General features: G+C 53.6%; 6 protein-coding genes across 6 annotated transcripts; 3 read left to right on the top strand and 3 right to left on the bottom strand.

Annotated features, from left to right (window-relative positions):
• Positions 1 to 487: 487 nt before the first annotated feature.
• Positions 488 to 832, bottom strand: BDP55DRAFT_632415 (uncharacterized protein; the record flags this gene model as incomplete). The annotated part of the gene is made up of 1 exon (XM_060572420.1): positions 488 to 832. One exon carries the CDS (start codon positions 830 to 832, stop codon positions 488 to 490), a length of 345 nt encoding a protein of 114 aa, XP_060429246.1.
• Positions 833 to 1,668: 836 nt separating this feature from the next.
• BDP55DRAFT_768788 (uncharacterized protein) lies at positions 1,669 to 2,715 on the top strand. Its single transcript, XM_060581036.1, has 3 exons — positions 1,669 to 1,719; positions 1,795 to 2,036; positions 2,114 to 2,715. Exon 3 carries the CDS (start codon positions 2,114 to 2,116, stop codon positions 2,456 to 2,458), a length of 345 nt encoding a protein of 114 aa, XP_060429247.1. The 5' UTR covers positions 1,669 to 1,719; positions 1,795 to 2,036; the 3' UTR covers positions 2,459 to 2,715.
• Positions 2,716 to 3,087: 372 nt separating this feature from the next.
• Positions 3,088 to 4,407, bottom strand: BDP55DRAFT_552770 (branched-chain amino acid aminotransferase; the record flags this gene model as incomplete). Its single annotated transcript, XM_060569234.1, has 2 exons — positions 3,088 to 3,261; positions 3,319 to 4,407. The coding sequence occupies 2 exons, from the start codon at positions 4,405 to 4,407 to the stop codon at positions 3,088 to 3,090; spliced, it is 1,263 nt and encodes a 420-aa protein (XP_060429248.1).
• Positions 4,408 to 7,822: 3,415 nt separating this feature from the next.
• Positions 7,823 to 9,790, bottom strand: BDP55DRAFT_160981 (cytidylyltransferase). The gene is made up of 4 exons (XM_060565676.1): positions 9,586 to 9,790; positions 9,416 to 9,533; positions 8,577 to 9,360; positions 7,823 to 8,514 (listed from the first exon to the last, which is right to left on the bottom strand). Exons 1-4 carry the CDS (start codon positions 9,683 to 9,685, stop codon positions 8,161 to 8,163), a joined length of 1,356 nt encoding a protein of 451 aa, XP_060429249.1. The 5' UTR covers positions 9,686 to 9,790; the 3' UTR covers positions 7,823 to 8,160.
• A 508-nt stretch (positions 9,791 to 10,298) lies between these two features.
• BDP55DRAFT_161004 (uncharacterized protein) lies at positions 10,299 to 10,801 on the top strand. Its single transcript, XM_060565678.1, has 2 exons — positions 10,299 to 10,405; positions 10,544 to 10,801. Exons 1-2 carry the CDS (start codon positions 10,379 to 10,381, stop codon positions 10,706 to 10,708), a joined length of 192 nt encoding a protein of 63 aa, XP_060429250.1. The 5' UTR covers positions 10,299 to 10,378; the 3' UTR covers positions 10,709 to 10,801.
• Positions 10,802 to 10,893: 92 nt separating this feature from the next.
• BDP55DRAFT_553147 (phosphoglycerate mutase) lies at positions 10,894 to 12,122 on the top strand (the record flags this gene model as incomplete). Its single annotated transcript, XM_060569265.1, has 3 exons — positions 10,894 to 11,046; positions 11,110 to 11,334; positions 11,397 to 12,122. 3 exons carry the CDS (start codon positions 10,894 to 10,896, stop codon positions 12,120 to 12,122), a joined length of 1,104 nt encoding a protein of 367 aa, XP_060429251.1.
• Positions 12,123 to 14,413: the final 2,291 nt, after the last annotated feature.

Consider the following 14,413-nt stretch of genomic DNA (forward strand, 5'->3'; position numbering starts at 1 on the left):
ATTGCCGGTATTTCATTTGCAAAGGCTGGGGGAAATTAAATGTTTTTGATGTCTAAGACCTTAGCCTAGAGAAAGAGGGTTTTGAAAGTGTGTCTCATGCAATCTGTGGAAGCAGCGATTTGCCGCTTTCTTGTTGAGTTTTTGAATTCCATTAACTTGTATACTCAGATTGCAAATAAAACGGGATCACTACAAGAATTATAGAACCTTGTGCGTAAAGACGGTTTCGATATTCAATGTTTACACGCTCACATTCCATCCCTAGACACCGCCGTGATTTGTAATAGTTCTAGTTGACTGCATCTCCCATTGCATGGCTCGTAGCTCTGTGTACATCCCGACCGCCCTTATTCGGCTGATAACTATTAACAACCACCAAGCCGCCTTCACCCTCGCTCTAGAGAGGCGAAGCATTCCAACTCAGCATAGTTTTAATGTCCCAAAACAAAAGACACCAGACCATCCTCGCTCCCATTCTCCCCAATCTTCAACCTCCCCTGCTCCCACCACGACCACACTCCTGCCTCTTCCCAAATCCCTCCGACTCCATCTCATAATCCGGCGGAAACCGCGCGTTCTGGCGCTCAATCATATCGGCGCTATCGTACAAGTCCACCTGGCTTTCGTCGACAGTGCTTCCAACGGGATGCTCCACCTCGCTATTGAACATGTAGAAAGTGTTGGTGGGCGCTTTACTGTCGCACTTGGTGTCGGCGACTACTTTATTGTTGGCATCGGCGCAAAAGACTTTTCCTGCTGAGGCGCCGCGGGCTCCTAGGAAGGCGAGGGCTGCTGCTTGGAGGCCTGGTAGGGCGATGTGTTGGCTCTTCATAGTTCTGCAATTGTGTCTATACTGTTTGTTTGAAGGATCGGTTATGATGGCGTGGCTGGGTGATAGTTGGGAAAAAAGGGTAAGATGAGTGATTTGAGAGATGGAAAATTTGTTACTGAATGAGTAACTAAGACCAAAGGCTTTGAGAAAGCAAGGAGATGCTGAAGATGCAGGGCAAACAAAAAGGAACCTGCAAACAGATATCTACCTACTTATAACCATCATGTGTTCTAACATGGAGTGATCTTCATCATTTCGAATGACCTCAATCAACTTTGCTTTGAATATAGCATCAACTGTCCAAGCTGACTCGCCATAACTCTAAAAAAGTTGAATATAATCCGCCGGAAATTGTCCTCAAACGGTGTTTCTCGGGCTGTCAGCATCATTCGGAGCGTCCGGACTGTGCCAAGACCGCCGGCGAGTTCATACGGGCGCATATCAAATACCAAAAACCAACATGCGGATAACTGCCATCCCTTTATCCCACTTCTTGTAAGCCGCGGGGGCTTAATCATGTCGGGCAGAAGGACACAGATCAAAAGTCAGAATTTATGTGCCAGATTTAGACTCTAGTGTAAATTGTAGTTTCCAGGCACCCGAACTCAGACACATATCGGTGGTGTCAGTGTTCGTCTCATGACTCCGAGAACCAAGAGTTCGACAAGGGATGCCGGAGGGCCAGCGGTTTTTACTAAGTTTATGCCCAAATGCGGTAAACCGTGTTAGCTACCGACCTTTCTCACGTCATTATGTAACGACTCACGACGGAGAAAGATCATCATCCCTCTTAATTGTGCCAAGACAACTCTAAACAAGTGCTTCTATTTCTAATAGTCGGAACAGCCATAATGCTCATTTCCATCAAGTTAAGTGGAACTTTGAAAGTCTACAGCTCTGTATATCCATTACTGATCAATACTCATACTAATCAAATGGGGTCAGTTCATACACGTATAAAGGCCTTCAAGAGACTGAATCAGTCAGGAACGAAGGGTTTGAGTAAACTACATATTGAGACTCATAGCACTCAGTTTCGCCAGTCATTGCCCACCCCCAGCTGCATCCAGTTTACCGCGGAATAGTCCTTCTTTTCTTTTCCTTCCAAGTTCACTCTCCTTCACGTCAAGAAATCATTCCTTAGTATTCACTCAAGAATTGACCACCATCACTACTGAACAAAACCGGCCACTTTTCCCTCACAGTGAGTCGCCAACCCCAATTCCCAAACCGTCTTCCATCCATCCATCCATCCATCCACTAACACACCACCCTCCCCAGATGCGTTCCCCCTCAATCCTCACAACCTCCCTCCTAGCAGCCGTCCTCGCCCAAGCCCAAAACTGCATCGAAAACGGCCCCACCGGCGACGCCATCACGGGGTTCCGGTTCTCCGGCACCTGCGAATCCTGGCAGTGGTTTTCGCGCGACAAGGGAACGCAGGTAAACCTCCAGCCCGACTGCTTCCTACGGCAGACGTTCCCCAACGCCACGCCGCTGGGCCACGTATGTATCCAGCTCGATAGCGGGGGCCACAAGTGTTTCCGGGCGCCGGGGGCGGGGGCGCCGCAGTGTAGGGTGCCGGATGACTTTTGCTCGGGGATTCAGAATATGTGGGGGTGGTAGAAGATGATGACACTGGAAGTAGTAAATGGGGTAGCCGTGGTGAGGGTTGAGTAGTTGGTGAATAGCGTTGTTGTGTGTGAGGCGAGGTGGAAGAAACTCGGAATTATCAAACCTACAGGCGGGCTTGAAGCCGCGGATTGGCTTGAGACTAGGTAGGAAAAGTATCTAGTTGACTTTGGCAGCTGGGGCCAAGGTCGAGTGCCCTTACACAGCCCTGGAGAGGACCTTGAGCATCTTGTTATGGCCACAGTATGTACATATGTTTGTACGTATGGATCTCAAGACATTCAAGATGCACGAGGACCGTATGCTCTTAGAAGTTTCACGTATTCATACAGCGCAACCGGAAACAAGCACAAGAAACCTTCTGTAATACTCATATTAATGATGTGAATTTTGATGCTGAGGTAGTACTCTATCTAAGTTTACCAAACCATGCACCACTTCTTTTGGTGCTTGTAAACCCCCAATGCAAACGCCGATTTTTGGTGCGCAAAATGCCATACAACGCCCCAGCCATGACTGAATCTCATAACCCGAACCTCGGTCGTTTGAGACCAAGGCTAATGCCGTTCTTTACTCGTGTCTCTGATCTCTTTTCTCTCTCCTCTTCGTCTAAGCAGAGCTGTCTACTGCTCCTCCTGGACGACAACACCCCACTCGTGCTGCTCGCCACCGTACATGATGTCCTTCATCCACTTCTTGATCTGGAGGGTGTATTCGCCGCCGACGCCTTCGCCGCCCATGCCCATGTTGACATCCTTACCACGGTGGTGGATCAGGGAGATGGGGCAGATGAAGAACTGAGATGTAGTTAGTTGACCATTTGGACGAGAGAGAGAGCACTGATCAAAACTTACAGCAGTACCAGCGGCAAAGGACTCGACGATGCGACCCTCCTCGTGGGCCTGAATGACCTCGTCAATGGTGTATCTGCGCTCAACAATGTCGACGCTGTCGCTAAGGCGCTCGCGGGCGAGCTGGAGAACGCTGCGTCTAGTGACACCGTCCAGGATCAATCTGTCGTCCAGGGGCGCAGTAATAATCTCCGTCCTGCCGGTCTCCTTGTTCTTCCACACGACGAAGAAGTTGCTGGCTCCGGCCTCGGTGCAGTATTGCTCTTGTCCGTACAGCCAGAGGATCTGACCGAATCCACGGCTACGAGCCTCAACGGTAGCCAGCAGTGACGGGCCGTAGTTGGCACCGACCTTGGCGTAGCCGAATCCACCAACCCAGGCGCGAACCATATCCTCGGGACTCGTGTGGAGCTTCATGCCGCCGACGGGAGAGTCCATGACGGGCATGTAGGTGCAGATGATGTAGAGCATGGCCTCGGAGGGTGCCTGGACGCCGAGCTGGGGCTGAGTTCCGATCATGGTGGGGCGCAGGTAGAGGAAGGAGCCGGGACGCTCGCGGGGCAGCCACTTGGGGCCGTCGACGGCCATGAGGGCGATGATGAGCTTCTCGAGTTCGGCGGGAGGGAAGGAGGGCAGGGCGATGCGGGTGGAGGACATGAGCATGCGCTCGCAGTTGCGGTCGGGGCGGAACAGGCGAAGCTTGCCGTCGAAGCCGCGGAAGACCTTGAGGCCTTCGAAGCACTCGGTGGCGTAGTGCAGGACGGAGGCAGTCGGCATGAGCGAGATGGGTCCGTAGGGCTTCAACTCCGGGGTGGACCAGCCAGTGCCGACCTTCCAGGTGGCAGCAACCATATGGTCGGTGGCGATGGTTTCGGAGCCGGCATTGGCGGTGGCAGGGTCGGGTACAGCACGGGGGTTCTGGGTGCGGCTGTAAGTGAGCTTAGAGGCGTCGAGCTCCTGGTAGGCGGTCTTGGTGCCGTTGGAAGCCTTGCCATTGGGAATAGCCTCAAGCTTGTGCTCAATGGCGGAGGAAGTCAGGTCGATGTCCTGGTTGCCATGGTGCAGGCCGGGGGAGATGGTTCCGGGAGCCATTGTGGTTGTTGATGCGAATCTGTTGTTCGTGAAAGTTGATGTGGTGGGTATATGAAGGATGTCTCGGAGTTGGAGGGGTTGAGGGGTCGATTTGCCGTTACTTAAACGAGGAAGTAGGTAGCTCAGGCTAGAGGATACACACACGTAGTATGTGTATTATGCAAGAGGAAATACACAAGGAGGAGGAGGATATTCAGCTTATGATGGAGAAGGAAGAGAACAAAGCCCCCAGGTCAAGTTGCAGGAGTGACGGAAGAGCTTAAGTAGGACAGGTTTGTCACAGTTTGGCTTGGCTCAAGGTTCTAGTGACAGATGGAGCAGGTGACTCAAAGACCAATGCAGAGGGGCAGCGGGTCCGGTCTGGGAAAGGGCGTTTTCAGATAACAGGGACTATCATGGAGAATTTGACCTGTGCAGTGCATGGAGCATGGATGTGGATGGGGTGGGAAGGGTAAGGGGAGGAAGACTCTTCGTCTGTCCGGTACCTCGCAGAGTGTGTGTAAGGTAGCACAAATACACACAGAGGAAAAAAAAAAAAAAAAAAAAAAAAAAAAAAAAAAAAAAAAAGAGGAACAAGCAAACTCGTGCGTCTGAAGTGGTTGCTGGGTACGGATACTCCGTATGGTTGGTTGGGGGTGGTTGCCAGACGGTAAACCAGATGCGTGTAAGAGAAGAGACCAGCAGACGCCAACGGTTCAGAAATTGATCCATGCCCTAGTCAACCTAAGTCATGGATGGATGTCGATGGTGGAGCATGGAGCGTGGACCGTGGAGGATGGGTGACTGGAACTTTCAAGCCAAGGCGGCCGATATGCTGCATGGCTTTTTGTCGTTGGTATGCCGTCGCTTGCCCGGGGGATCCACATGCGGAAAGGTCGCCAGATGGAGGCAACGCCGTAAGCCCCTTGAAGTTTCCCTTCCGCCATTGTCTTCTTATTCTGTACCGTCGACCGTACAGGATAGCAACTCTTGAGAGCGTTGTGCCAATGTCCAACGTTGAGGGCTCATCGTGGAATGCCCATGCCGAGCCCGAGTACTGTTTTTCCAAGTGGAGCCGGACCGGGACCCACCAGCGCGTGAGCAATTGTGAAGCGTCGGTGGCAGCGGTTTGAACTTTGGGGTTGTCAGGATGGAACTGTTTCTCTCACATCTCATCTCATCTCTGGTCTTCCAACTGGCGCCAGTGCGTCGGCGATGATCGAATCGAAGCCCGTCCTTTTGATCAAGAAAGGATTGTCTTGCTGCTCGAGTCCCCACACAGACATGCCGTTCTTCAGAGATAAGCCAGTTGGCAGACTACCAAACCCAAGGCTGAGGATGGCAAAAAGAAAGAAAAAAGAGAAGTGAAAGAAAATTCGGATTCCACAGTTATCCGCTAGAGCCGGGACCATCCCACCTCGAAATGGCCACACGTACTCGGGAGCGTCTGAAGAAGACCGGCAAGTTGCGACTTGCAAGGGACATGTCGAAAAAAATCTGTGACGAAACAAGAGGTCAAGTCGCGGGCGCCCATTCGTCGGGGGTCGATTTTTTAGTCAATGGCGCGTCAGGTACATGCCGTCGTACACCGCAACGCAATGCAGTAGCAGCAACAGCAGCGCCGGTCCAAACGTGAGGCAGGGAACTGCCTGACGGACGGGAATGCTGTACGAGAAGGCGATGGATGCACCTCAGTTTGTCCCACCACAAGCCGTCGGCCGGGCACGGCTCCAGTCGGTCGACGTCCTTGTGCCCCATTGCGGCTTTGGTGCGCGCGGTCCGAAGCCGAACTTCAACGTAAGGTATTAGTGTGGTAGTGTATGTACCGCGGGTGCGTGGCTCCAGCATCGGACTTGCATTTCAGCTAGTGTACGGAGTAGATGTTGTTTTGATATCTTATTCGACCTCATTCGAACGCAACAGTCTATGACTCCGAATACATTAGCTACCCGATAAGCTCATTCCGGGTGCAGCGCGCATGTTGTCATGCTCAGGGGATGAGCATGGGCAAGGTCCGACATCGCAATGATCAAGCGCGCCCTACTTGTCCAATTCGCCCTTTTTGCCCTTTGGTCGACAACTATTGACATGGTCAGACAAGGTTTTGATGCGGCCGATCGAATCAATTGAGGTCATCTCCGATGATAATGGCGTTGTCTTTTTCGGGAAGATAATAAGTCGTAACTCCGGAAGTGCGCACATATGGCCTCGCGAACTCGCAAGTCGCGAACAAGACGGAAAGAAGAGTGCGGAATTCATCGTCAAGTTCGTCGCCAAGGCTTCAAGGTTGTTGTTGTGATGCGTGCAGCTGAAAAATACTTGCCCGCATTGAGCATTGAGGTGACTTGATGCTGGGACAAACTGCGAGTGCGACAACCCAGACGGGTTTGCCCCTCCACACATACGGTACCCAGATACCTACCTAGGGTAAGGTACCTGGGGCTGGGAGGGTAGGTGCAAAGGGCGGAATTGGGGCAATGAGAGCAAGTGTTATCGCTATCTTCCTTCCTTGTCCCTTCCATTCTCGGTTTCCCATGTTACCCCTCCCGCGGATAGCCGAGTGTAGGCGATGACGTGGGGAAACAAGTCCGAGCAACCACAATGGAAGGCACCGCTGACCACTCACCACCACCTGCCTCCTTTTTCTTGTCCCAATGGTCAGGTAGGTGGCAACCCCCCGTGCTCCTCCCCTTGCTCCTCCCATCGTTTAAATCTCTTCAACAGATCCAAACTCCTTCTCGAACATTGGATCGTATCGGTTGGCGGAGGCAAGATCCCCCCCCAAGGTGCCGAGTGTAACCATTGAGGCAGGTGTTGCGTCTCCTGGCACTGTACACCTCGTCTCTCACACGATGCACCACCAATGCGCACCTCCTGCATGCACACTTCATTGCCGGAGGCCCGGATCTGCTTCCACGGTTTCCTTCACACACACACTTTCTCTCTTCTCCCCGGTCAGCTCGGAGGGACAATGGGGATTATCTTACCTACATATGACGAGATGGATGCCCAGATCTGGCAGCTGCTTATCCCTCACTGCAGACCAACCGATTTCTAATCCAATACAAAACATCAAAGTACCTAACCTTACCTTATGAACCTCAACTTGCCCGGTCTGCCCTCAATAAGTGCAGGGGCAACAACACGAACAGCACGACCGTCTCAGCCCTGCAACGCAACCTGGGCAACTCTGCGTTTGAAGCAAGAAGACGGGGGCGCAAAACGCCCGGTTGGTTCATGACTTTTGGTCACTTGACCTGCAAATCGCGGGGTACCTTACCTACACTCTTGTGTGGCTTAGCACCGGCCATGTCTCGTCTGCTCCCTTGGATCGCGGCACTAATCTTTGGGTTCGCACTTGTTTGTGCAGTATGTCTGGCTAGGTATATCAATCACAGAGAGGCGGTCTGGAAAGAATGCAAAGACGCCGTTCTTCCTTCTGAGACACTCTCGCGCACACCCATACTAGCCCACACATGCCCAACCGAGACATTCCAAGCAATGACATGCGGAAACTAAAGTAGCAGACACGACGTGATAAGTGTACTAGGTAGGTAATGTTTTACTGTCTGTGGTTTCCAGTCCGGTCTCCAGGTATCGTTTGGTAGTCCCCTTTCTTCAGCCCGTGACCTGTTGAAGGCCAACCCATTTTGCCCTTCAAGGTAAAGAATGCTGCTACTCAAGGTATCCAAATTAAATATGCTGCCGCCTCATAACTTGATAATGCTCTCTCCCCAAAATCCCACCAGAGGCGCACCCGAGGACCACATGATCTCACTGCCGCGCCCTGTCTGCCTCCCGCTTCGCCTGCTCCTCCTCGAGAATCTCTCTCCCGCGCGCCGCAGTCTCCCCTTCGGCCTTGATGCCCTTCTTGCGCTGCCGCTCCTCGTACATATCACGGCTCTTCATGATGCGCTGCACAATCGTCCCCGCGTTGACGCTCGCAAACTCGTGCTCGCCCACGGCCCGCATGATGCCCATCTCCTTGGGCGCCGTATAGGGGTCGTATGTCAGCGGCATGAAGGCCGTGGGGCCGTGGTACACGGCGTCCGGTGTGCCCCACGGCAGCGACGTGAGGTAAGCCTTTGTCGGGGCAAACGGGGCGCCGAAGACGACGGCGTTAACGTACTGTACACCACTCGTTAGCACAATGTTCTTTAGTACTCTGTAGACACTCTTGCAGTTCTTACCCTGCACTGCAACACGCAGAGACCACGCTCGTAAATGTTCATGATGGGGTAGTTGATGCCCTTCCAGTGGTTGATCTCCTCGTCCGAGTGGATGCCCGCCACGACGTAGGCGGGCGGGTAATCGCCGCCCTTGCTGACGCGCTCATTGACGGCCTGCTCGGTATACCAACCCTCTCCGCGCGCGAGCTCCTCCTCGGCCTCGACCACCCGGCGGAGGAACTCAATGTGCCCACTCGAAAACAAATCGAAGCCGCCATCGACGTAGACGACGCGCTGACCGATCCGCGGGCCCTTACCCGGCAAGAACCTCGAAAAGACGCCCTTCTCCTCGGCCGTGGCCTCGGCCTTGGCCTCACCCGACGCAGACCAAAACCACACCTCGACGCCGGGGTTCTTGCCCGTCTCGTCGGTGGCATAAAGCTTCATCCGCTCCGTCAGAGCACCAGCCTCGGCCTTGATCTCGTCCCGGGACGTCGCGCCCTGGCCCTGGGCCTCGTCGCCAGCCAGGAGCTTCTCAAGAGACTTGATAAAGTGTGTCTTTGTGCAGAGGAGCATGCGGCCGACGAGGTCGGTGGTGGAAATGCTGGGGGTGCGCTTGACGACCTTGAAGCGGCCGGCCTCCTTGACGAAGCGGTAGCAGTCGTAGCCGTCTGCGTCCGAGGTGATGTCGTCGCCGTGGACGACGTATTTGCAGCCGTAGTGGCTGATCCAGTCGAGTTGCGTCACGTAGGGGGCTTGGCCGACGGATTGTGTGACCCAGCGGCAGGCGTCGACGGCGGCCAGGCTTTGGGAATGTTAGTAAAGTGCCGTGAGGTAGGGTAAGGCTGGAGGTGATGTACCGCTCTTGCAGGGTCATGACTGTTGGGCCCTTGTTCTCGAGAATGGACTCATCGGAGTGGACGCCGATGTAGAGCTCGCTGCCTAATTGGCGGGCTTGCACGATCGCTCCAGCATGGCCTGCGAGAACTTAGTCCTTGAACTTATCTGGCATGCATGACAATAGACTAACCGTGATGGAAAAAGTCGAAGCAGCCATCGATCCAGATGCGCTCCTCCAGAATCTCAGGGGCTGGCTCGCCGGGTGGGTATTCAGGGTCGGAGTTCACCATGATTGATGAGACGGGGTTAAGAGAGGACCCAAGTGTATAGCTGCTTCTCCAGGACCTCGAAGATCTTTAAGGATTTGATCGGTGTTGGTTGCAAAGAAACAGATACGGGCTTGTGATATGATCTGCTAGTGTTGCGTCAACAAGGTTTCACCGACTGGGCGAATTTCACATGAGGTTTGAGCCTTTGAGGGAGTGGACGGCGTAAGGTAGCTCAGGTCGCGATGTCCCGCTCCCGTAGCGGCGCCGTGTGATTGGCGAGGTTCCAGCGCCACTGCGATAGCCGAGACCCACCAGAGCTTCCAGCGGCCGGACCGGGCGACGCAACGGCGCTCACGGGGCCTTTTTTTCTGGTGAATCGTCCACTGTCCACTGTGAGCTCCTCCCACCAGCCTTCCAGGTTCACATGTTTCCGCCGTTGCCCGCTGTCAATCCTCCCGTCCCAACGGTTCTTCCCCTGCACCCCTCTAGCACCAACAAAAAACAAACATCAGATGGACGGATTGGCACGTGTTTTTGACAAACGTTTGGATTAACGCTTCTACCGCAGTATTCGCTAGCTTGTTGTCTTGAATTTCCTTTTCATCTCAATAGAACATTGCCCATCTCGAGACTAAACTATCATTTAGTTGCCTACCTCATAACTTGAACAAGCGACAATGCGCCAGAGATGCGCCCCAGAAGCTATGGCTGGGGATGACATGTCCACCAACGCCTGACGACGTAAGCTGGCCGAGCCATCTCCAATACTGGCAATATCCCATGGATGAGCCTCATTCCAACATTTACAATCTCCATCAAAGTTGATGAGATCTTCCAGGAACACGGACAGAAACGTGGTTGGGTCTCATCTGCTGTCAGGAACCTGGCCATCAAAAGGCGCCCACGTGTGACGAAATGTCCATCCATTGGTCACTGCCAGGGATCACCATCTTAACCACCCGCAACTTTCCAGTCCCCCGGATACCAACTTTCTCGGACAACATCTCGAATCTGAGCCTGGCGAGTCACCGGCACTCCATCTAGGCAATCTGCCCCGGCATGGCGCGTCAATGGTTCACGAAAAACGACTGGGATGTTGGAGCGGGGATCGTCGGTCTCCTCCATCTCGGTGGTATTTATCCAGAGCTCTCCCCGCATGCGACACTGCGATGTAGCTCTCCCCAGCTCCAGTTCTCTTGCACATTCTCTCGACAATCGCCTCCGGCAAGATGAAGGGTCTCGTACTGTCTACCTTCCTCGCTCTCGCGCCTCTCGCCCTCGCCGCCTGGCCAGAGGCCGAGGGAAAGGACATCAAGTACACGTCTGTTCCTGGGTACTTCTTGCAGGACGACAACAGTACTGATCCGACCGGCTTCGACTATGTAGGCTTTTGCCGGCTCTGAGAAATATCTCGGTGCAAATCTCTCACTAACAACGCATTACAGGCCGCAGTCAACTTTGGTCTCATCAACCGGACGTACCCAACTGACAAGCATTTTGACCCCGAAGGCGTCAAGACCCAATGGCAGCGTTTCGACCACTGGGTCCAGTACCTGAACTCTGGCTGCCGCAAGAGCGACAGCGTTCAGTACAAGCTGCTATTCATGGGCCGCCACGGTGAGGGCTGGCACAATGCCGCCGAGTCATTCTACGGCACCCCCGCCTGGAACGTGAGAACATGCTCTCAACACCACCGAAAACAAGACCACCGCAGCTAACACGACGACGATAGTGCTACTGGGCCGAGCAAGACGGCAACGCCACCGCTCGCTGGGCCGATCCCCTCCTGACCCCGGCCGGCGCAAACGAAGCCTACAAGGCGAACGCCTACTTCAAGGACCGGTACGCGACCCAGAAGATGCCCTACTTTGAGTCGTACTACACCAGCCCCCTAATCCGCTGCGGCTACACCGCCAACATCACCTTTGGCGACATTGCCATCCCCGCCGACGAACATCCCTTCATCCCCGTCGTCAAGGAAGGCTTCCGCGAGGGCATGACGGTACACACCTGCAACTGGCGCTCCAACAAGACGTACATCGCCTCCACCTTCCCTACCTTTCAATTCGAGCCTGGCTTCGCAGAATACGACCAGCTCTGGCGCCGCAACGAGAGCGAGACGAGCGACGCCCAGGACGCGCGGTCCAAGGCCATCCTCGACGATGTCTTCCGCGGCGACGACAAGACGTGGTTGAGCATCACGAGTCACTCGGGTGAGATCACGAAGCTCCTCAAGGCGCTTAATCACCGCGCCTTCCGGCTGTCGACGGGCCAGATTATCCCCGTGTTTGTAAAGGCCGAGGTCGTGGCGCCGGTGCCGCAGCCGACGTTTGTGGCGCATGAGCCGTACTCGACATGTACGAGCCCTCCCGTGACCAGTATTGCTGGCCAGGGGTGCGTTTGCGCGACGACGGCTTCGTCGGGGCTGATCCCGGCGGCCACGCTTATGGCTGCGTGAAGATTTCATGAAGGCTTCTTCTGGATGTAGTGGTGAAACATAGAACCTGATAGTCGTAATGTAATGACGATTGTAAGCAAGAGAGGCCGTGACAGGCTCGTTCGATTGCGCCTCGAAGGAGCCTCCACCGGGTTTTCCTTCTGAGGCAGACCAGTTGATAGCGTAGAACGATATTCAAATCAGCCACCAACTTGTCCAACCAGAGCGTTAGATATCGCGGGACGTAGCGTGCGGGAAAGCGGCTGATCGACCTTGGGCTCATCTTTTCTTCCGTCTCATCCAGCCGGGCTGCAGGACAAGAACCCTGTGTCTGATCACTGATCAGTGCTTCTCTAGCGTGTTATTTCGGCTTGCAACAGTAGTCTTTTTAATGAAGACGAAGATGGCGTTTTTTTCTTACTAGCCAAGGTAGCCATTCGGATAACAAGCCCAGTCGCGTGGTGTGCGATGGTGCGGTGGTGGTGGTACCTCATTCAAGGGTGGTGTTTTTCTTGCCTGGGGCGTCCGTCCACCACGTGGGACTCGAGCTTCTGGAATGTTTCAGGGTCTGCGTGGGAAGGAAGAGGCACACAGGCTCTCGAGAGGAGGGAAAGGAGGAGGGTCAAGGACTCAAGGGAGGGTATGTGCTGCTGTTAAGTCGGCGCTTTGGGCGTTGCGCGGTGGGTAGACTCTGGTATTAGAAGCAACGGCGTGTTGTCTGTGGGTGCTCGGGAGCAGATCATCTGCTTGACCCCGGGGGATGGGCCAATCGTCAACATTGCCGTGCTTGATATTAATCGTGAGGCAATTGAGATTGTTGTTGTTGTTGTTATCGATGCCCTCGGATGTTGTACATGGGTGGGAGAGGTGGGCAAGGGGTTGTTGAAGAGAGAGGGGGAAAGTTTCACGATGGAATCAGACTTATTTAGTAAACCACCTGGGTAGGAAAGCTTCCATACCGTAGGGGTTAGCACGGCTGAGGAAGAGTTGGGTAAGCTGACCCTAGAACATTTCCCGTGCAGCCATGGCTCTTTGGACTCTTTTTTCCCCCCCGAGGTTGTGGACTTGTTATTCGTTGTAGAATATCTGTGTCGCAAATTCATGTGGCTTGCAGATGCTTTGCTTCGATGTGTACTCCGTAACTCGGACGCGATAACCAAGGTAGGTATCCAAGTTGAGCTGTGAGTTGTAGTTTGACGAATTGCTGTTCGTGGCGCATTCCCCACCCCGTCACAGCTGTTTAGATCCTTTCTATGAAGCCACCTAGAGCTTGAAATGCGAACTTTTGCATCATCCAGTGCCTTCCTTTCGTAGATGTTCGGAATACTGGAAGGGTCTCTTTCGGGCAAGTTGGGGAAACACCGTGAAAACAAACAGTAGGCAACCCAGCAGAGCATTTGTATCTGCAAATGGCGAACCATGATCGGCGTAACATTCACAGGGATAAACGCAGCTTGGACACGGAGCACCTATGTTGAACTGCTATTAGATCACTGATCAGTCAGGCCCTGGACGGCGGTAGGGCCTTCCGTCCTCCGAATAGTATCCGTAGCATCAGCTATTTGCATCGTATCGTCTGGCATGTCTGGGATTATTTTCTGCCCGAGTCAATTCCAGACGCGCCCTTTTTATCTTTTCATCACTCATTCTCGACGTTGTTAGCCTTTTTCTAAACCTCCGAACCCCGCCAAAACAGGTCTCAGAAAGCACCCGACCGCCAAGTTTACAGTCCCAAGCACCGACAATACCTGCCTAGCACTTTGAGGTAGTGCCCTGAGATCGTCGGCTACACAAAGAAAGGAACCACAGCTGCGAACGGACGGTGCAGCATTTTCCGCGGATAATCGCTATTACAAGCGCATACGTCAGGTCAGGTGGATTGTCTGTGTAATCCGTACCTATTCTGTTTCTGTAGTTCTGTGCTACATGAAATATCCCCTCACCTAACCCACACCGGCAAGGAGGGAAGAAGAACCTCGAGAGGGGGAAAAGAATAGAACAAAACACGCACAGCATCCCTCCTCTGGGAATCCTTCCCTGGACACTTTCCTTTGCTCACGGGTTTTCGATTTGCCTGGAAAATCAACCCCCCCCCCCGGCCGTCGCTGAACATCATCCCGGCGCCTTTTAACATCCACTTTCTCCCACTCCGAAGCAGCAACAAAACAAAAACAAATACAACCCATAATACGTACGGATACATACAGCGGACGATCCTCTCTTTCTGTATCACACACCGTCGCATGTCCCCGTCCTACCTCAAGCATTGAAAGCAACTCAACTCAATTCGTCTCCAACGAAACCCGCCGCGA

This window comes from Colletotrichum godetiae (genome assembly GCF_030913485.1).
Source record: "Colletotrichum godetiae strain CBS 193.32 chromosome Unknown BDP55scaffold_22, whole genome shotgun sequence".
Lineage (NCBI taxonomy): Eukaryota > Fungi > Ascomycota > Sordariomycetes > Glomerellales > Glomerellaceae > Colletotrichum > Colletotrichum godetiae.